This window comes from Rhinolophus sinicus, chromosome 2 (genome assembly GCF_057876585.1).
Source record: "Rhinolophus sinicus isolate RSI-liver-muscle chromosome 2, RSI-T2T, whole genome shotgun sequence".
Lineage (NCBI taxonomy): Eukaryota > Metazoa > Chordata > Mammalia > Chiroptera > Rhinolophidae > Rhinolophus > Rhinolophus sinicus.
The window spans coordinates 132,704,095-132,727,858 of NC_142502.1; the positions used below are offsets into that span (position 1 = coordinate 132,704,095).

The 23,764-nt window shown below is 39.4% G+C and overlaps 1 protein-coding gene across 8 annotated transcripts in view; it reads right to left on the reverse strand.

Annotated features, from left to right (window-relative positions):
• CTNNA2 (catenin alpha 2) overlaps window positions 1–23,764 on the reverse strand; it is a 1,050,986-nt gene that overhangs the window by 692,208 nt on the left and 335,014 nt on the right. For all 8 annotated transcript variants that reach the window (XM_019750020.3, XM_074332253.2, XM_074332251.2 and 5 more), the window contains one exon: window positions 1,040–1,243. In XM_019750020.3, the coding sequence (XP_019605579.1) occupies window positions 1,040–1,243 (204 nt within the window). The remainder of the gene's footprint in view (window positions 1–1,039; window positions 1,244–23,764) is intronic.

Sequence of the window (23,764 nt, forward strand, 5' to 3'; positions counted from 1 at the left end):
ATCAATGCTGATTCCTGGCTCGACCCATGGGCTGCAGGTGAGTTAGGGATACGAGCTGTAATAATAACCTGGGTGGAGGGAGAGACATGGGTTGGCTGCTTCATCTCAGCATGGCCTCAGGGTGTTCTAACAGCCCCAGCGTGGCCTTCAGGAGCTGTGAGCAGAGTTTCAGTCCCCTACCTGAGCAGTACATAGGGCATTCCTTCAACATGTAATGCCAAGACCTCACTTTACCTACACGTTTCCTAAATTCTCTCAAACCCAGGAGTTCAGCACAGCAGTATCTTTCATGGTTGCAAGCTCTGGGCATCCATAACAGCCCCTCAGCTGAATGCATGTAGCAAATCAACGCAAACATAATTCAGTGTCTTTCAAAGCAAAGAATATAGATTTCACCTCCTTCCTGTAGTTTTCCGGTATACAAGAAATGGCCACTGTATAATTGTGATGGAGGACAGCTATCATCCAGGCTGCACGTACAAGTAGATACCACCATTCCCCATTTGAAAACTTGGAGCCTCACTCTTGCAAGAATTTCTAATTGCACAACAAATCACTACAGTTTCTCCAAGTTTTACTGCAGTTACTACATTTCCACCTCCACCAACTCTGCACACACATTTAAAACCCACTGTACTTATTAATGCCTGTTAGGAATGAAGACTAGTATCTGTAGCCAGCCTCTGCTTTGAAAGCGCCCTCTGTGAAAGAGGACGTTAGTATATCCTCAGTTATTTCCATCAACCATCCCCTTTCAGCAACTGAAACCTTACCTACTTCAAAGGCCAGCCACCACAAGGACCAAAGACTCAAGTCAAAGGCCAAAGTTTTCCTTAAAAGAGTTTACACTCCGCAAATCGCTTCCATACCAAAATACATCCTGAGAGGATATCAGACTCCCCCAAAGCCGTCCTATGGTTTCCTCTGACCCTCTTTGGGGGACACCTGTCCTCTTTTCACGCTATGCATTCTTTCCAAGAGCCATCAGAAGGCGCACGGGGTCCGCCCGCGACGTGAGCGCGGAGGGCCCAGGACTTACGTTATTCATGTACTCGCTGAGCAGGTCCTGCAGCGCCTGCCGCACGGCGTTGCACTCGGCCACGATCCTCTCGCGCCGGTCGTCTCGCGTGCAGGAGGAGTCGGCCATGAGCGCGGCGCCGCTGATGATGCTCTCCAGCCTTTCTTCCAGGGATGGCCGGAACCTGGCTTCGCTGAAGGTCATGGGATCCAGGATAATCTTATTCTGAAAGCAGTGCAATAATAATAATAGTAGATCAGCAGCGAAGAGACAACTGCCTTTGTACCCAGTATCCTAAACCAGGAATATCCGAGGCCAGGACAAGACTCTCTGTGGAGAAGAAACTGGTTACTTAGACAAATCCTTGACAAAGTGGCCTTGACAAAGTATCAACTTTCTGTAAGATAGGGTGTCCTAAATCTAATCCTCAGGGAGAAAACAGCACATCTCATTTGAAGAATGTGTTCTAGGCAAAAGCTATCTCAATGGAAGAGTTTTCAAATGAGATTGTGATACTGGCTTGGCATTTTTTTTTTTTTTTTAAAATGTGTGGCCTTCAAGGAAAGCCCATTTCAGTGCAGCACTTGGGGGATCATGGGAAGATTGTAGAGCCCCGGAGCTAGAACATGATATGTAATCAATATTTAGGCTACATTAGTGGTGACTGCTGTACACATGACATCTGCCTCAGGAGAAGGGGAGAACCCCATGACAGGGGTTCCAACAGCATCCAATAGGCATATTCAGCACAGGTTACTTCGTACTAGGAACCAATATCTTTTGCATAAAAACTTGTGTTCTACAAAAGGATTCACAATGTGTGTGCATGTGTGTGTGCGTGTGGGATTTGCATCCATTACCTGACAGTGTCCTGACAGAGATACTAAGGAGATTGAAGGAGACTAGATAAAGGGAAAAATTGAGATAGTTCCTAAAAGGAAGGTGTCACAGTGGATTTAAGCTTAGTTTTGCCCCCTGCTAAGTCTGAGGGGCCTGGAAACATGCAGGCACAGGTATCCAGGAGTGGGAAGAAATATGCATCCAGAATTCAGGACATGCAACAGCCTGTATAAAGACCTGGAAACTATATCAGGGGGATTTGGACACAAGGTAGTGAATGGTATACTAGGAAAGCGAACGAGAATAGCAGACCAAAGTAGACCCAATTAATATCAATTTCCAAGGGTATGCAGAAGGGTAAGAATCAAATAAGAAATAAGATACATAGAGGGATAGGAGAGCAACCTGAATATTATTCCCAGCAAGTCAAGGGAGCAGAAAGACTGATAAAGTGTGTGATAACTAATTGCATGAGATAGGCAATGCTGACTTTGTCCAAAGGCTGGTTTCCACTGGGAACCCCTTTTCTGCTCAAAACAAGGAACAAGGTTAACCAAAGTGGAATGTCCTGCTGCAGAAAATGGAATGCTCATCTTCATTGGACATGCACGCTCAACGGTCCAAGGATCAGAGTGGTGATGATAGATCAAATGGTCCTCCAGCTCTAGGACCCTATGGTGGGACTGCCATTCCTTACTGTTCCCTTTTATGTTCCTTATTCCTTTAACATTTGTCAAGTGTGTGTGTGTGTGTGTGTGTGTGTGTGTGTGTGTGTGTGAGAGAGAGAGAGAGAGAGAGAGAGAGAGAGAGAGAGAGAGAGAATGTATCTATCTACAAATAGAAAAGCAAATGAGAGTAGGTAGTTACACTTCTGCCAATCTGTCACCAGTTCTGTACCTACTATGTGCCTATGAGAATACTTAGTGCTAAAAAGAGGCTGGAAGGAATAAAAGACACTTGTGTGATTTTTTTTTTCCTAATGGAATATAACATAACTTCTTAGTAATTACAAAATAGGTCTGAACTAGGTACTCTGGGAAGGTTTGCCTTACCTCTCCAAAGCATCCCAAGGTGTTTGCTGAAAGCTATACTCGAAGCATCTGAGCCTCTAATTATTGTGAAAATATCAATCTCCATTGTAGAGATCTTTTCAGCACAAGGACTATGAACTCCTGAGGACTGATGTCAAGCAGGTGACAACTTAGAAAAAGAGAAGCACCCACTAAACACAGACGAGGTCGGAGGTCCACTGGAATCTTGGATTTCCTAGGAAACTACTCATTGGTCAAAGCTCCCTCTATAGTTTAAAGAGCACATGAGTGTATGCAAACAGGAGCTAAACTATTCTGTGGCAGATTTGAGCATGAAGATCACCTTCCCATCTGCGCTCTCTTAGATCTTAGAAAGATGATTTTTTCTTAACTCAGAATGGTGGTATTCAGATGCTGTCCTTTGGACCTTAGTTATCCTCCAAATAGTGTCAGAAAATCATGCAGAGACCTATGGACAATGGATGTCTTTGCAGGGTGTATCATTACAGGTGAAATTCCCAAAGGACAGCTGAGGGGAGCACAGGTGTCCCACTATATCTGCTATCTGTGGTAGAGCTGTGTCTGCAATGACTCTTCCAAGTAGGATCCATTTGAATTCTCTCTTTCTCGCCCTATTTTTCCTTTCTACTGCTTTTCAGTTGATGCATTTATGATAATTTTTTAACATGTAACATGCATAACTATTGATACTCTAATTAAAGAAACACCTGATCAAAATATATTTAGACTATTTTCCTTTATAAAGATTACTGATTTTCAAAGAACCCTTTCACAGAAACTCACATTATCATAACACATAATGAAAATTAGTTGTTCTGCTTTGAGGTTTCAGGAGACTAAAGAATCATATATTGGCTGCTTATTACACTTTTGGACTAAAAATATAAAGAAGTGCCAATTTGATAGAAACACACTGAGGTACATTTGAACTCTGTAATAGGGCTATTGTAAAACAGTTTCTCTGTAGAACAGAGGAAAATGTACTACTGTCATTAGAACATTATTTCCTAAATTATTTTCCATGGAACATTGAGCTTAGAGATGTAATGTTTTGAAGAAAAAATAAGTTTTGTGGCCAAATATGCTTTGAAAATCCTGCATGGCCCAGAGCAAATTATCACCTGAAATGCTCTGGGGAGTTCTGCATTAAAGAAGTAAGTTTACTGCAGCAGTCCTCAAACCTGTTTGAGTATAGAAAGGGTCCCCTTTAAAAGACATGCATTATCTGTGACAACCAAAGGAACACACTTTGGGAAAGGTGACGAGAGAGAATTTGCAGTGTTAGCTGAATTAGCTTCCTATCTGCCACTGCCCGGGACTGTCAGGAAAGTAAATGCACTGAAACTGAGCTTACAAAACTCTACATACAAGTTACACTATTCATCACATTTCTAATGGAATTATTCATTATTTATAGATCACAGGGGGAAAGCTTTTTTAAAAAATCTCCCTGGAAAAGAAATAATAAATTTACAATATTCCAATCTATATCTGTGGTGGAGATAGAGAGCATTGCAATGATGGATGGAAAAGCTGGAGGGGAGAAGCCACTCAGGGGAGAGGAAACGCATAAAGATAAAGAGCAGTGCACATATACCTCTGTGTGTGTGCGTGCGTGCGTGTGTGTGTGTGTGTGTGTGCGCGCACGTGCAGAGACCTGGCTAGATCTCAAACAGGCTTTAGGAAATAAGAAGAGAGTAAGAAAACAAACAAACAAACAACAACAAAAGGAAACCAAAGCAAGGCAGGGACCTAGAAGATTGCAGTTGCTTAAGAAATAGGGGAAAAAACCAACAACTCCTGGAGATGAACCCTGAGCATGACATAGAGAATCAAAGCCAATGTGGAGTGAAGGAGGAGTATTTGTTTCTGCGTTACTTGGGAGTGACTTGAAAAAGAAACACCTAAGCAGGTTCTCTCTGCTAGCACACTTCAGGGTCATTTCAGATCAGCAAACAGATCTCCTTTTCCTGCATCCATGGGCTCAGCCTGGCCTCACAGCTCTGTGCAGCTGCCCTCTACTGGCGGGAAGGGGCGCGGCAGCGGCAGCGGCAGCGGCGTCCAGGAGCAAAACTCCTCTCCCTCCTTGGTCACTGAGGGAATGTTTCAAGTTCGTAACATGCTAGCCATGAAACAAAGAAAGGCGAAGGCCAAGGCCTGTCTCTCCCTTTAAGGCAAAAGTGTAGTCCTGCAAGACGACTTAATGCTGTTCCCAACTCTACGGACTTATTTAATCCCCTGAGATTTTACATTTTAAATATCTAAGTCTATCTGCATTCTTAAAGCCCATTCAATTTTTTGTCTTTCTGATCTTTCTGTTCCATCTTATATTGTCATTCTAGTTCATTTGAAAATCGTGGACCTACATTTCCTACTTCATATTTTTTCTTCTTTTTAAAAATATTTTAAATTTTTTGTCTATTTTCATTGTGCTTATTTGACTTGCATACTTTGTGTTTTATAACTTTTACTTATCCTATGTTTTAATTATATCTTTACTTTAAAAAAATATTATTTTCATTCTAACAGTTTATGGAGTGGCACTTGGACGGCATGGCTTGAAAGACAGTAACCACTATAATTCATCTCCAAGCAAAGGAGTCTAGGATTCCAACCTGCCATCCAGTCAGTGCTGTAATGGTCGCTCTAGTCCTACATAACTGATCTCCCATTGTTTCCCATACTGAACTCTACAATAAATTTACCTTAAACTAAATCAGTAGACCCTATAGTTCAAGACTACCTCCCAGAATAATACATTTACCTGTACTCACTGCACATACAATTGTTACAAGAGCACTGCTTTTAAATCACACCTGTCATCAATTTTCTCTACAAGGAGTTATGTGATCTAAAAGTTCAGGATAATTACAGAACATTGTGTTATGCATGATGCAGGCTCTGATACAATAGGAGACAATAGATAGACCTCTGTAAAAGCATTATAAATGGGTTGAGAGGTCCACAATTCTGTGTCCTTGATACTACTGTCTCCATCTTATTGAAGAGGATAACGATGTCAGAGATGTTGTCCCATGGTCATTCAACCAAGAAATGAGGGCACCAGGATTTGAACACAGGTCTTTTGACTTTCAGCCCAGTGTACCTTCCACTGTATCAGACTGCACACATTCAGTTGAAATGAGCCTAATAAATTACAATTATTAATACATATCTCTTCCAAAACCAAAACCAAACCAAAACAAACAAACTATGGAACTCTCCTAAATCAAATATAATGGCATAAGTGTCACCTGTCACACTGTGTTCTTCTCTGTCACCTGGATCAGCTTGCCCTTCAAATGGGTGCTGGAGCGTATAGACATTCAGTCAACAAACGGGTACCAGTTAAGTGGGTGTCTCAGAGCACAGACTGAATAATCCTTTACTTCAAGAGGTTCACTATCTAGTCAAAAACAAAAACAAAAACATTGGAAAATATACTGATGATGTTAAGGAATAACTGAGTGAGGGCAATTTGCACAGTTGGGACGTGGGATGTACAGAAATATTTCCTGAGACGATTACTCCTCAGCTATGATTTCAAGAGCAACAAAACAATTGGCCAAGCAAAGTCAGGGGCAGAAAGAGGCAATGCAGACAAAAGTGGGAACAAGTGCATGGAGGTGAGAGAGAACACAGTATAAGAGGAGTATTTATTACAAGAGGTTTATTGAAGCTGAAGTGGAAAATGTGAAGTCACAAGTATGGTGGCATGGACATGCCTCCTTTGAGAGAAACTTTCATATGAGCATAGTTAACTGACCTTCTCCACCTGCAGTACCTGTAAAACCACCACAGCATCACAAGGCCACACTTGACCCAGGGACCCCTGTCAATCCCTGAGCAGAGGCAGACCACTCCTGTCCAGTGGGGACTTCTCCAACAAGGGAACTCCGCTCCTGCTCTGGACTCCCCACAGGCCTGACTGAGGCTTTCTCAGATCTATGCTGGGGCTCTTCCCACAACAATCCTCTTTCCTTCTTGCTCTCTTTTTATAACTGTTTGACCTGCACTTCAGTCAAAAAGCTCTCTTAGCTTATCTCTGCTGCCTCTCTCCTCCTCTATCCTTCACAGGCAATTAATTACTCCTTACACATCTAATCCCATCTATCCTGGCATTTGATTCTCCAAGGACCTGAAGGGACAAAAAAAGGAATAGAAGACACTCGGTGAGGAGAGCAACAGCCATGTCCCAAAGAGATTTCTATTCCTTGTTAAGAAGCTTTCACTCAGTGAACTCCTATTTAGACAATGAAGAATTATCAAGAGTTTAGAAAGTAGAAGTGGCACAATCCTGTCTGGTTTTAGACACTTTCCTCTGGCAGGTAGGGAAGTTAACTTTGGCAGGACTAGAAGCGGAAGGCAGGGGAGCAATCACCAAGCCTTCAGAGCCTGGAAGAAAGATGGGAGAGAACAAGATTGTGTTTGTACAGGGAAAGACGAGGACACATATTGGGACACATTAAGAATGTCAACCTGCAAACTTCAGAGATATATAGGCTATGAGAATAAAAAAGGAGTCAAAGATAAAACCTAAATTTCTAGCGTGAGCAGCATCAACAATGCAGGTGTTGGCAAGCTCAATCTTAGTTGTCAGCCTCCTGTTTCGTAAATAAATTTTATTAGAATGCAGACCCATTCATTTACATACCATCTATGGCTCTTTTCACCCCACAATGGCAGAGTTGAAAAGTTAGGACAGAGACTGTATGGCCCATAAAGCTTGGAATATTTGCTTTTGGCCCTTGAAAAAAATGTTGCTGACCTTGAACGACTGTGATAGATGAAGAAGAGCAGGTTTAAATTCATTTAAATGCCTCTGATTCGTTTAAGTAGAAAAGGCTGGTGGACAGTTGATTAAAAGTGCATAAAAATAGGCCAGGTATAAAGATTTGGAAGGATGAGAATAAACACAGATATGGAAGCCATGAGAATGGCTGTGATTCCCAAAAAGAAATAACAGAATGAGGAGAGTAGTGAGCTCAAGACACAACACTAGGAAACCCTCAATGTGTAACAGAGAAAGAGCCTACCACCAATGACATGGTAAAGAAAAGTCAGAGAGATCTGACTGGACCCAGGAGATTTCATGGCCATAGTGAACAAGGAAGAACAGCAGGGAATTCTACAAAGAGGGCAAATAAGTCAAGACTGAAAATGTCCACTGAATTTGGATGCTAGGAAGTTGCTGACAATCGTGGCTTATGTGTGTACTATAATTATTTATTTATAAATATTTTAATCAAAAAGCCACATCAGACTCTAAGGAGAATAATAGAAACAATCTGATGTTGAGATAAAAATATTTTCAAATTCATAAAAACATTTTTAATATTTTTTTTCCTGGAGATTCCAGAAAATACCACTAGAAAAAATAAATAATTACATGGTATTCAAATTAAAAAGAAGATACAACTAGAGTTGACACTTGAACAACATGGGTTTGAACTGCATAGGGCCAACTTATATGTGGATTAAAAAAAAAAAAAAAGGGATTGGCCCTCTGTATCCACAGGTTTTGTACCCACAGACTCAATTCAATCAACCCAGGATCGAGAACAGTATTTTCGATCCACAGTTGTGAATCCACGGATGCAGAGGGCCGACTGTATGCGTTGTTCTGTGCCATTTTGCATAAGGGACTTGAGCATCTCTGGATTTTGGCACCTACAGTGAGGGGGAGGGGAGTGTCCTGGAACCAGTCCCCTGTGGATAATGAGGGCTGATTGTATTTTGGATTGCAGATGTTACAGCTGTTTACTTGGAAAAAATAAGAATCAACTAAAAAACTACTATAAATTATGTGTTTTTTTTTCAATGTGGCACTTAAATTCATATGCAACATCAATCACCTTCATACATTCAAAGAATATCACATTGGAAGACCAAATTTACCATAATAGGAATTGCAAAACAAAACACACAGTAAAACACCCCTAGATGTCAACTAGATATAGCAAGAAACATGCTCAGACAGATAAGTCATCACCCAGGCACACAGTCCGAGCAAAGGGCAGAGCTGGAATGGGGATGCATGCCCCATAGCTCCAGAGTCCACAATCCAGGTACGACACTGCATTGTTTTCCTCATGCATCTTTCTACATGCACGATGCTAATGACCACGAGAAAGTTAATGGAACAGCTATTTTTCTTTGTTCCTTCTCAAACACTAAAGCATCGTCTCAAACACTAGTACATCATTTTTTCATACTTTAACAAGGGAGGAAAAACAATGAACAACGACCAGAGATAAAATCTCTAAAATGCTACTTTATCCTATTTTTAATTTTTCTCCTGTTTCACACCGGTCAACAGGAATTATAATATACATTTTCTACTAAGAAAAACAAATATATATTATTCTTTCTTTGGCTAGGAATTAACCATCTTAAAGTTGAATCTATAATTGTACTCAAAGCAGTAATTGAGCAAGACTGGCATACCAGCTAAGGTGTAGAGCAGAAAACCATATGTTTAATTACAGTTATGTCAGTGGAAGACCCCAGCATACATATGACACTAGTGGAGTGTTTTATACCCACAGATTAAGTTCCCAAGATGCTTCACGCACAGTGAGAAAGGTGAAGCTTTTTTTCATTAGTAGCCAAGAAACTGCTAGTTAAAGATTGGGAGCAAATCATATTATCTTTATAATTTATGGTTTTCATCATTAGTTAAACCCTTTGGAGAACTACTTAGTTATCTCCAATGTATACAACATTTTCAAAATGTCAAGAAAGACACTGAAGAAAACAATTTGATACCATAAAGTATGGACTGATTTAATCATTTGTTTTCACAAACCTAATCTTGTGAACGTGGAAAAAGCAAATGCTAGTGGTATGAGAGAGTTCTGTGGTTTTCCTTGTTGTTTGTGACTACCCTGTAAGATAAATGCACCCTAGATTTTTACTACCTTCATTGTTCAGCATAGCAACTAAGGAAAATAATAAATGTGCTACTCTAGCTCTTAAATACCAGTTCTTCACCACCTGTTGTCCAACATAACTATTTTGAATCAAACAAGCAGCAGAAAGAATAAATGTCAACATGCCCTTGTCCAGTCATTCACTTTCATGTTTTTTAAAGATCTGAAGAAAAAAAAAAAAAAAAAAAACTCAAAGAGGAAGGTAACATTAATCAAACTCATTCCTCTAAAGGAATACGTGTACGTCATTTTGACAGGGCATAATTAAAGCGATGAAAAACAAAACCTAAATGACAATGCATTTTTAACTGAGAGAATGTTTCTCCTTTAATCATTCCGAGCTTTACCCAGGAATAGGCAACAATGTGCAACATGTCTCCACATCCTTTTTTTCGTACCTTTATCATCACCCCATCCTCCTATTTACCTCTGTAGCTTTAAATTGTGTGGTCTGCCCTGTCTTGGAGTATAACTGGGTAGGTTTTATTTCACTGGTACCACAGCCTTCTTTCTCCCAAGTATAAAATTCAAAAGTCCTTCTGTGTTTTGCTACATGAAGAAGGAGTATGAGGGCGTGTGGTCTGGAGGTGAGACTGCCTTAGCTGACGTGAAAGCTGCAGCTGACTGAGCATGCCTCAAGAAACCCAATCTTTGGTTTAGCTTAGCGTTTCATGCTGCCTGGCCTAGGTCACAAAAAGCTGCATAGTCCCAGGGGGATCAAGGTTTGCTAAGGCATTAAATTGTATTTATTGTAATATTTTGCTGCATTGATACAAACCAAAACAACATATAGATAAGTCTGAGCAATAGCTACTGATTATTTACTACAGTGTCTTTTAAAAAAAACATCTGTTATCCAGTTAAAAATACCTCACTAGTGACCCCGGAGACACTCTCTCCCAGCTCCCCATTAAAATGTCTATAGATGGAGGAAAAAAATGGAATTTTACAGCACAGAAAATTGAAAATAAAAGACATCTACTAACAACGAGGCATGATCATAATCCTAGCTCTGAGAGCTTTAGACACTTATTTTAAAGACTAAAGTCTGAAATAAAAGCATAAATCAAGACCATTAAAAAAAATAAATGAGGTATCTAAATCAAAAGCATGCTATCTGTTCAGTTTTTTTAAACACTTATTTTCCCTGTAGTGTATCAATAATTAACACAATTTCATCTTTCTCATTCTGTGCCAAGGTCTCCCAATGAGAATCTTTCTATCTTTACTGAAAGGTTTCCCTTAGCCTAATTGGGGTAACATTTGGAGTGGAAAATACTAAGGATATTGAGTTTTAATCATCCATTTTTTAAAAAATAAATTTTATTGGGGAATGTTGGTGAGCAGTGTGTTTCTCCAGCGCCCATCAGCTCCAAGTTGCTCCTTCAATCTAGCTATGGAGGGCGCAGCTCACTCAACCATGCGGGAATCAACCAGCAACCCTGTTGTTCAGAACTCGTGCTCTAACCAACTGAGCCACCCAGTCGTCCCACATCCATTTTTTTATTGAGCTACAGAAAAAATGCTAACCTCCATTTTAGAGCTGCCTTAAGTTTTAAAACTTAAGTTGCTTTAAGTATCTTATCTTACTTCTCAGGCATATACTGAAAAATAAATTATTATTCATAATAACTTAAGTGGATAAATGGCAAAATTTAAAAAAATAATTATGCCATTTATCCACTTAAGTTATTATTTATATTCAAACAGTTCAGTTTAATCAGAAATAAATGATACAGATGGCTTGATAATTATATAGCATTTTTTATTCTTAGATATTTAGTATTTTCTTAAAAAGAGAAATCTGTCAAAGCCCACATTAATTTCATTTGAGAGGAGAAACTGCTATTTAAGACAGTTATTTACCAAAGGTAATGGATAAAAAAAATCTAGGTGACAAAGTCCAGCTCTGGGATGTCCCTCTTAGCTGGTGTGATCCAGTGGAAGCTGGTTTAATTTCCCCTAATTCCACCATCTCTGCGGGGGTTGCTGAGTTGCTGTGGGACATTTCCTGAGCATAATCTCAAGCTCTGACATGGATACTGGTTCACAGCTAAACACAGGAAAACAGGACAGAGGCAATCACCCTCAGCTTTACATTATGGATTAATCAGAAAGCAAGTGTCCAGAATACATTTCGTCAAATCAAGTCTTTAGAGGGTTAAAAAAAGAAATCTTGTTTTACATTCTTGCTGAGAATAGTCACATTATCTCATCACTGCCCTTGAACTTTCTATGTTATTGACCACCTTTTCTATTGTGTTCACCCTCTTCGACCTCTGTGTGGTGCTTAACAAAATTTAAAACCATCCGTTCTTTAAGCCTCACTACCCTTCACAAGACTTTGCTTTCCTGTGGTTCTCCTTGTACCACTCTGATGTCGTCTTCTCCCTTCTTTTCCCCAGTTCTTCTTCCTTGATCTACCCCAGTAGTTGGTATTTCTCAAGGTCCTGCTCCTTCTCCTCAGAAGGTCTCTGAATATCCTCTTTCAGGGAGAGCTCACCTACTTGCATGCCTCATCCATCACCTGCTCATGAACACGAACTCCAGTTCCATGTCCAGTCCTGACGCTCTTGAGGCCCAGCCCCACATCTACAGCTATGTATTGGACATAGCCAGCTGGAGGTCCCATCACCACCTCGAATATATCGTGTATAAGAATGAACTTTTCATCTTCCTCCAGAGCCTAACATCCTCATTTGAATGGACGAAAAACAGAAGCAGGAAGAAAATGGGAACCCATAATCTCACTTCATTCTCCTAGGACACTAATAGGAAATTAGAACCAGTGAGAAGCCCTACTTTACAAATGAAGGAAGAGTGGCTCACACAAGTAAGTAACTTGCTGAAGACCACACCGTGAAAACCCTGAAGAGTTTTTCTGATGCCAAAACCCATCCACTTGTAGCCTCATTCTCTCAAGTGATTATGTTGAAAAATCAAGCATCAAGATAATCTAGGATCAGGTGTAAAATAGTACAGGGTTGGTTGGATGGCTTGAATTAGAATTCTGGCTCGTACTCCTAGCTATAACTTCCAGCTCAATAGATTGCTTAAATGATGAGTGTCTTGGTTTCCTCATTTGAACAGCAGGAATATCATCAGTATCTATACTATAGGGTTGCTGAGAAAACTAAATAAGATAATACATGTAAAGAGCTTAGAATAGTATATGACACATAGAAGTAATAGATATTAACAATGAAGTCATTTGAAATAGCCCTTTTCAATATTTTATTTTATGTTTTCATTTTGATTCCATCCTCCACCCCTTATTCATGCCATTATAACCTCCCATTTACGCAATCATCAAGACTATAAATTGACTTCCTTTCTTCTATAATTTATTTTTTTCCTAACAGACTATTCTTAAACTTCTGTTTAATCACACTACTTTGCTGACCCAAAATTTTCAGTGGCTCCCCAACTATAATCACCCACTACCTGACAATTTATAGATGCTGCAATCTTACCTACTGGTTTTCCACTTCTATTTCTATCATTCCTTTTGTAAGACACACAATTCCCTATGGAACTAAGCAATGGATTGCATTTTTCATCTATCCCTCAGAATTGAGACATCATTTTTAGCAAGCATAGCCTAAAGAAATAGAAGCTCACATCTATTCCACTTCATGTTTCAGATGCCTTCAGAAGTACTGGTAATCTGATACCAGTCTCTGCCTCTCGAAGGTCACCTCCCAGGAATATCCTCATAAACCCCTGGTTCCAGCCAAAATGGTCTTTACTGCCTCACCTCACGCCACTTCAGTCGGTTTCATGGGTTACTGTGGTATAAATTCTTCTCCATTGAGTATTTCCATACCTTACTCCCTGCTGCTATCTCTGAAGCCCTCGTTGACCCTACTCAGGGAAGACTATCTTCAACTCTGTGTACCAGCCTCTCTTATAGGTCCTGTTATTGAACTCCTTGTAACTTGTAATCGAGTTTACGCATTGGGCTCTTGTCCCATGTCCCCATGCACTGTTAGTAGTATGTGAGTGAGTGTGTGTGTGTTGGGGTTGAGAGGAAGGAGAGGAAATCACCTATTAAAATGCATTCCTACACTTTGGTATATAGTCTACTGCACCTAGCAGAGTGCTTCTCACATAAGGAGTTGGTAAATATTTGCTGATTAGCAGAGTTAGGGTTTATAAACAAAAATGTCCTGCTTCCAAATTGTATCAAAAGGCTTCTGGAGCACAATAGGACACCACAGTGAACTTGGTATTTGCAGATGAATACATGGGGGTGGCCCTTCAGTTAGGGACCCACATTTTGGTCGACAATGCTATTTGATGTGGCTCAGTGAGCTTGAGACTCAGAACCACCAGGGTGGAGCACATCACCTATCATGATGACAAACATTACTACTGCTTTCAGTGTGAGGCAGGCTAGCTGAAGCAGCCAAATCCTCTGGTTGGTTAACCACCACTAAAAGATCCTTGGTCGTGATTTGCCTATTAAAAAAAAGAATTATTGTACATTTCCATACAGTGTAAGCTAAACCAATAGGCATTTGCAACATGTGCATTTAAGTAGGGAGTGTGTGTATCTGAAGAGGGGAGTGTTTTGAAAGCAAAAATAAATGAAGATAGGACATGAATTAGTTACTTCCAGGATTATCAATGCTTGAAAATAATTTTTAAGTTTTGTAATAGGAGAAACAAACTTTTTACCCAAGAAATTATTTACTCTATGTCTTTGATTTGGAATGTTAAATGATCCATTTAAAATGGAAAGTCAATTTATATTTCTCAGAAGCAATTATGACTTAATTGCTGTTATCAACCTAATAAATTACTAGGTGATTTTCACAAACTGGTTATACACTCAAATTTCATGTCTGATGAAAGAATAATTGTATCAATAGTCTGCAAATATGAAAGGGAAATTGGTTCATTGGCCACAAGGGAAATTCATACACCTTGAGTGTAAACTCATCTATCTTTTTCTGTCTATTTTTAAGCAGGCAAATTAAAGTGGGAAAGAAACAGTTTGTGTCTCACAGGAATAATGTGCAACATGTTAATTGGTTTTCAAGAAGCCTAACATGACTTGAAAAACATTCTTCGTGCTTAATGAGAATGTCACATTCTCCTCTGAATTCTAGATTTTGATGTATGTCTGTTGATGATGATTCAAATTATATAGATTCTTTGTATTAATACTGGAAAACTGACACCTGGAAAGGGTTAACCCAACCAAGAAGATAATGGATGCCCAATGGAACATAATACAATGTTCATGAAGACATGGAATGTCTATTGTGGAGAAGATGATATGGCATATGACAAAAATTCAGAATGCCAAGAAGAACTTAAGAATAAACTAGATAGACACTAAGATCAAAGCCGAGAGAATATTCATTTATGTATTTATTCAGCAAACATTTACTTTATGTCTATGTGCTAACTGTGTAGATAAGAGTATGAATGAGACCTGGTCTCTCTCCTCCTGGTGCTCACATCAGAGAGACTAAAACTGGAAACAGAACAATGTTTAATGCTAATATGTACAAAATATAATCATGACATAGAAGGAATAGTGGTTCAGTTATTGGGAGAACTGGGAAAGTTTCAAAAAATAAGTTACCTCAGTAAGGGTAAATATAAATGTACTAGGAGAGAGAGAGAAGTTCAGACAGAGGAAATACCATGAAGGGTAACGTAAATGAAACAGCAATTGTGCATCTTAAGAATAATGAATAGTTAATTGTGGCAGAACATTAAATAAAAGGTGAGAAAAAGGAAGATATGAGATGAGAGGGGTAGTCAAGGACCTACTGAAATGATTTGATGCCATGCTAAGTAAGAACTTTAAAGTTTATCCTAAAGATAGAATTTCATTGGTGAATAATACATAACATTTGACTTGCATTTTGGAAAAGCCAGACTGGCAGAAATGATGGAATATAGGGGGAAGAAGTTGGGAGGGGGGCAGGGTAACCAGATAGGAAGTAATAGCAATGATCCAGACAAAAATTTACAGTCTGAATAAATCAGCCGTCATAAAGATGAAGGTGAAAGGACCAAGTCAAGAGTTGTAAAAGGAACTAAGCTTACAGGATTTCAAGATTAACTGGAGAAGTGGATAAGACTGTTTTCTAGATTGAATGGCTACATTCAAAATGGTAGTTCCTTGAGCTAGAACAAGAAACACAAGAAGAACAAAGGTTCTTACCAGAGGAACAAACATTAGATTTGGTTTGAGAACTTTCAAATGCTATGTAGAAATCATCCAAATTAACATGTCACAGATACAGCTGGACACAGGTCTGGAGCACAGGAGAGATGTTAGGACTAGAGAAACAGATGTGAAGTACCTGGGATCCCACCAAACAAGGCCCTTTAAGTGAGAATCAAATGGGCCATATATAGGTAACAGGAAAGAGGTGTAAGCCAAGGAGATGGAGACGTAATGGTCAAAGAAGCAGGAAAAATAATAAAGCAAAATAGAACCAAAGGTAATATTACCTTGAAGAAAGAAGTAGTTTAAGGAAAGGGGTGCCTTAGCCTGACAAGAGTTATTTAAGTTAAACCTACACAAGTGGCATTTTCTAAGGCAGATGGCTTGTTGACGCTTATTTAAGTTCACCGAAATCTAAGATAAAAGATATATTGATTTAAACTTAAGGGCTAAAGTGCATGGTGAGGTCAAAGATGCATTATTATTAGTATTAGTATTATTATTCATATTATCATAATCATCAATTTTGCACTATCAATACCTTTTCTTCTTCCTTAAATGTAAATAAGTTTTGACATCATTATAACCCTTCAATTAAGCTGACTGACACATTTTGCCTCATCTGCTTTCATGATGTCATTCATTCATTCTTTCATTCAACAAGGGACTACTGAGAGCTTACCACATTCCAGGCAGTGTGAGGCACCAGAAGGAAAACGGCTACCACAAAATACTTTTTGGAATGGGATACTTTTTTTTTTTCAAAAGAATATGAATTAAAACATGAAGAACATGGGCATCTGTTACTGCATTTTACTGCTCATGAAAACTCCTTGTAGAAAGTCATAGATCAGCGATTACTTGAAAGACAGAATATTGTTACTTTTGAGCAATCTGCCACCTATGAACATGCAGCTCTGTTAACTTTTTGCCGAAATGAGTGCAGTTTACATAAGTGCGGTACTGATTGCTAATATGCTCTTCTTGGCCTCTGTTCCTTTAGGCTCTTTCACTTTATTTATATTGCCGCGTTCTTTTTTACATTGAAACCCCTTGATGTACCTCACACCGCCTGCCTGCTACCCTTTCCAACACCCCACTTGATAAAAGAATCACTGGTTCCACTCTCCCACCACTTCTCTCCATTCTTCACGTGGCAACTTGTGTAAGGCCCGCATTACATGGCAGCAGGTCTGAACTGTATGAGTTTACGTTAGAAACAATGTGAATGGTTTTGCCACCATAGCTATTTATCTCCTAGAGTGTTCTACTTCAGTCTGGCAGCAGTTAATGGATGAGAAAATTGGCCTTTCTTTACTATGTAATTTACAGGTTGTGCAAAGTTTAACTCAGTTGGGTATACAGATGGAAAGTTACTAAGGATTTACAACGATCTCATTTCCCCCTAGCTCATCCCTGTACACGGACACCTCTTCTGTGTGCTGATTTTGAAAGAATTACTTCTTACACAGGAATATAAGCAGTGGTCACGAGGGGAGGAGTATCTTATAATATGTAGCAATTATTCACAGATAAAATTAATCTATGTATGACTGATATTTGCATATTATAAATGTATAATCATAAAGAAGCATAAATAGACTTAAAATGACAACAAAGAACACACTGCAGAATTAGAATTATTGACATTAGCAAAAGAAATAGATGGTAACCCAAAGATACTGGCAATGATTTGGTAAACAATTTGTCTAAAGGTTTGGGGCCAAAGACTGATACACAGTGGTTTATACCTTATTTCTTAGCATCGTATTCACTAATAACGAATTTTTTATTTCGTTTTTCAAGTGTGTGGCAATCTCACCACAGTACATTACTTATCTTTGATTGTTAAATATCTGAAACTGTAGAGTCCATTTCGAGGGGTTCGTCACTATTAAATTTATAGCATAAATTTTGTTAAAGGAACATCTCTTGAAACTTAATATCTAACTTTTAACAAAAAAGGTCAATTTGCATCATTTTCCAAAAAAGAAAAAAAAACAAGGCAAAACAAACAAAGCAAACAGCGCAAAAAATAATAGAAACACATCCATTTCTCACCAGCACCATGGCTAACATTTGTTAGTGTTTATTTTACATCAGACACTTTACGGTGTTTTGTATATAATTTCATTAATTCTAACTACAAACCTGTATGGCCACCTTAGACCCATGGTACCGAAGAAATGAAATGAAATGAAACTAAAGTTTCCAGACCTGCTCAAGCACCAGGAAAGGCCAACAGGTAACCAAGACAGTCTCACTGGAAACACAGAGACTCATGGCCTCCTCGGCTTCCAGCCCACACACAACAGCTGATCTTATTTCAGTGAGTGGGACACCAGAAAGAAGTTTAAAGTCTCTTTAGGGTAAGAAGAGCAGAAAAGAGGCATGGATACTTCTGGTTTTCAGGAAGACATCTTTAGTGGCCATATGAGAATAAAAAGAAGAAAGGAAAAGAAAGTAATACCCAGATGACCACCAGCGTAGCTCTCAATCATCAGAATAAGCTTAAGAAGTGTGATTAAGGTTATAGAAGATGACAGTAAGACATTTTCAAACAGACAGATGCACATAGCTGTTTCTGGTCCTTTCAGAGGACAACTGCAGCAGAGACCTGGGAAACAAGCAGTGCCAGCTCTTGAAATTTCTTCATAGGACAGTTTCAGGAGCGGGAAACTAGTTGGGAGGGAGTCAGGACCTGTCTTAAAGCTGCGCTTGCAAAGCAAGCACATTCTTTTTCTCACATTGCATGATTATCTGGGGGTATCTTTAGGGAGTCGATAGAGATTGAAAAGATAACACCTGAATACTATACTACTGAACCATACTACTATAATACTATACTACTGTTTCAATACTACTGAAACAGAAAGACTTGCATTCTTATGTTGGCTATGAGAATAATTACTTGTGTGACTTTCAGCAGAATATTTGATCTCTCTGGAAATCACTTTCTGCTTTTATAAACCGGGCCCTATGGACTGGAGAGTAACAAGGGGACTTCTAGTGCTAGTCATCTTTGATTTTCTGAATCATCCAGGTATTAGAAATTCCCTCTGACTTATAAGTGTATGTTCTAGTCTAGGAAATATGAATCCATCCTCCATCTAGAACATGGGGAAGTCCCGCTCCTCTCCACAACTGAGTGGCTTGGTCCTGAAGTTTTCAAGAGAATATTAGTGATAGAGAAACTGAGCATCAATCAAATGTAGGATTTAACAATGCCTTTTCACACCATTGTATTTTCCCTTATCTTTTGTATCGGACTCTTTAAAATAAGTGTCATGTCTTACTAATTAACTGTGGATAGAAAGATATTCCTTGTGCAGAACATGTCATTTAATAAAAAGAAAAAAAAAAGAAAAAAAGAAAAATTCCATTACAGTGTGGTTCCTGGATGGAGCAGGAACCAATCCAGGGCATCATGTCATCCCTTATCCTACTCCTATCTGTGAGTCCCACCTCTTTCTTCCATGTGTACTATCAGAAATCTTAGAGAACACTAAACCTGAAGAAATATGGTATTTAATGTAAAGCTAAGGGTGGTTTTTCACTGTATGAAAAGCTTCTGAAACAATAAGAATTCCCAAATAACACAATGTAGAAGCTTACACACTTAGTGTTAGCACTGGACTTACGAGTTCTCACTTTAAGAGTCATCCTTGGGCCAAGCGGTAATTTAATCTCTGCTTGAGATTCTCCTCTGTGATGGAGAATTGCCTACTTCTCAAGATTGCTTATGCTTTGGTCAAACCTTTTTGGAGGTGGTTGGGCATCAAGAGTGTGGATATGAACAAGCAAGATATTATTGTATCTATGAGTATAGCTACTGTCAAGTGACATTAACAAGTTTTCAATCAGGAGCTGTCCCCTAAGGCTTCCCTAGGAATTAGCTTCAAGATTTGCTTTGGATGGAAGAGATTAAGCGAGGTAGGAGGAAAAGACAACTAGCATTTATGAGTGTCTACCATGAATTAGGTGCCTATGAATTAGGCCCAGCATATAAAATTATCACGAACTTAGAGTCAACATTATTACCCTATTTTATAGATGAAGAAACAGAGGCATAGAGGGGTGTGGTTGGATTCAAGCACAAACTTCTTTTGTTTATCCTACACTCTGCTGTCCCATTCTCAACCAGCATGACCGGTATAACCAGAGGGAGCAGCCCAGGACTCAGTTATGCGCTCACTTATAATGGCTGCCTACAGTGTGACTGCCGTGTGTGCATCTGTGGGTAACCATTTTCCTATAGCCTTGGCTCAATGAATGGATGTAATCAAAACAAAATGGAGTATCAGAGAACATATTCTGTTTTGTTCTAATTACATACATTAGGGAAATGAACAATGGGACCCAAGAGGCTACTTAAGTAAATTATCCAGAATATGCTGTTGGAGATGACGTTTGGGAAGTATATTAAGGAGTTCGGTTGATGAGAAATTCAAATGAGCTCTTTTAGAGGGAGGGGAAGGAGTTGTGTGTGTGTGTGTGTGTGTGTGTGTGTGTGTGTGTGTGTTGACTTCACCACTGAATCAAACTAAACCTTATGAATGAGTAGCAAGTATATCCCTAGTACTGCACCATGAGAAACACATGAGAAGAAGATATAATTCTGGAGGAGAAGTAAAGACAAGTATTACTAATGTAAGAAATCAGGAAAGAAAGTAAGACTAAGGAGGTAAACATTTAAAATATATCACACTTTTCACCAGTAAATAGATCACTAGTTAAAAGGACTTGTTTGGTTCCACATTTTAAAGTATGACTAATAAATAAATGATAATCAAAATGGTAGTTGCCATCACACAGTGAGACAATTTAGATATCTATATATCAACTGATAATATATGACATTGATTTATGATTATCATCTATGATAATCAATTACATCAGTAATCACTGTTATATTTAGTCCTGATTATTTGAAATAAAGGTGAACTCAGACCCGGAAAGTCTGTTAGCATTCTCAAAAGAGAAAATTACCCTCACTGGGAAAAATATAGATTCTTACATTTTCCCTTGTGAGAGGAAATGAAACAAGACTGGAAATGTAGTAATTCTGATTAAAGACAACAGGGAGGCAAACAAATGAGGATTTTAATTGCAATCTCAAAAAATATTTCAAACCTTTTTCTGTTATTTGCTTAATGATTTTTTTTTGTAGCTCCATATTTATTGATTGAAACATAGAAGAGGAAATTAAATCATCTCGGGATATTTCCTTGCAGTGATTGTTTTTAAACAGCATTATAGAAAGGTAAATGATATCAGAAAATACTCCTAGGTATATAACACCTTAAAAGCTAAAGGTATTCGGAAGCAAGTAGATGTAGGAGGTGTCAATATACCAGAATATGATTCCTGGGCAATAAATGAGGATACTCAATAAATAGGTCCTAGACAGGATGTGGTCTAGCTCAAGAAGCAGGGAATAATTCACTGTCCTAGATGCAGGCTGACGGACCTGGTCCCACACTCAGCCAGCAGAACCAGCCCCTACTCTCCACCCTGCCTTGAGCTGCTTCTCTTCCTACAAACTCCTCTGCATCTGTGTCTATCTTAACCAACTTCCCAGGGCTATAAAATGTGCCCAAAAGGATTAATGTGACTTTCATTGCATAACTTTAGTGTACAAAAAGGTGCCATAAGCAGACTAAAAGTTCTATGAAGGCAGAGTGTACCCTGTCCATACTTACATTCCCTGGCTTTGGGCCTGTGGTATGTAACTAGGCTGTGCTATGTTTATAGGTATACAGACATACACTAGAGTGTTTCTCAATGCTCTGTTTGGCCACCAGATGTCACTATATGATAAGGTATGCTATAATACCACTGCTGGTTTCTATATTACTAGCTAGAAAGGATTAAAAGGTAATTGCAATGAGTTTCATTGGCAAGTGTGGAAAAGAACACAGAATCAGAAGGCAGCCCATTAGAAGAGACGGTGAAGAACTGAGAACCGCCAGGCCCTACTGACCCCCAGTTATTGAGTCCACATCCTACCATACTTGAAAATGTACCCACTTTTTTAAAAAGTGTGTCTAAAAGTTTGTTTGTTGTGTTTTTTAAGAAGTCAAATCAGTACACTAAGCATATACTAATGGGAGCGCAATGAAACATAAATAGCTTAAACTAAATTAGAAAAATCCTACATGTTGTATGTAGACTTTGGATTAAGAATGTTCAACATATGTATCTGCATAAATTACTAGGTATTTAATAATAATCATACCAGGAAAAAAAATCAATGCAAGAAAGTTATGTCATGCATAAAAACAACAACAAAAAAACAATTCCCACAAAAGACTGAATGTTCTATGATGTCATAATTGGAATTATAAAAATGTTTGGTCTTATGAACTAAAACTTGAACTACTGTCCAAAACACTAACTCTTTTGATATATGAAAATAAAAAGTGCAGTTCTCAAGGCCTATTGATTCTACTCCCTCAGTACCGTTCAGATCCATCTACTTCTTCCCCCTCGACTCTGACCAAGTACTTCAGACATTCAGAACCACTCATCCTAACCACGCTCACTGCCCTCTGACTTTGCCCCTTTCAAATTAATTCTCTACCCTGCAGCCAGAGTGATCTTTAAAAGCAGAAATCTGACCGGCCTTCCCTGTTGTCACACAGCATCCTAACCATTTGTCCCTACCATCCTTTCCTTAGGGAAAGAGGGTTGCGGGGTTGTCCCTCTTAGGGGTTGAGTTTATAGGTTTCCTCTCTTGGTCCCAGTATGCTGGGTCTGCAGTCAAAGACGAGTAAGTTTCCTCAAGGGAGGGACGACTTAAGCCAGACGGGACCCCGGGGACCCCCATGAGTTAGCCTCTGAAACTAGGAGGGATGCCCCTCTTCCAATGTTTTCTGGAATCTGCTGACGCATGCTTCAAATGTCCAGCACCCTATTGTGCTAAGGAACATTAATTGAGTGAAACTACCTCGCTCCTGCTTAGCTCATGGGATAATTGCCTTGAGAGACCTGCTCCCCCAGGGGTTGTACACACCGCACCTTGGTCATGCGGGGACAGCATGCACAGGTTGCTTTGGGACAATATGATTGGGTATTGGAAATATGCAAATTGTATTAGTGGTGTAAGAGTTTTACAGACCCTGCCCAGAATCATGTGATGCCTATTGTAAAAAAGCAATAAATACCCACAACGACCCGATTCGGGGCTCCAGTCTCTTGAGGCTGTGAGTCCCTTGGTCCTCTGTGGTTTCTCTGCATTCTGAGTCTCTGGTCTCTTTATTTCTATAATAGACTTTAGACCTTGCCGCCTCCCTCGCTTTCCCCACTGCTTTTGTTGTGCAGGACGCAACACTTCCCCTGCTTAGACTACCACCAACTTCCTCATGCCCTCAGGTGAAGCCCAGCCTCTTCCTTGTAAGGCTTCCAAGACTCTCCAGGGGCTGCCTCCAGCTCACCTACTGAGCCTGATTTTTCCTCCTGTCCTGGGCTCCAACCCTGGGATGAATAATTCATTCAGTCTCTACCCACCAGGCCTCCATGAGCAATGATGCTCTTTCAGCCTGAGAAACACTCCCATTCATGCTTCATCTTAATTCCTACTCACACATCACCTCCTCCAGAAATTCTCCTATGGTTTCATCCTCCTCCACCTCACCCCCCACCACACACACAGCTCCTTAGGTTCACCCTATGTATGTAAGTGCATACCACAGCATATATGCAAGCTGTTTACTAAGCATTTCTCCTGTAC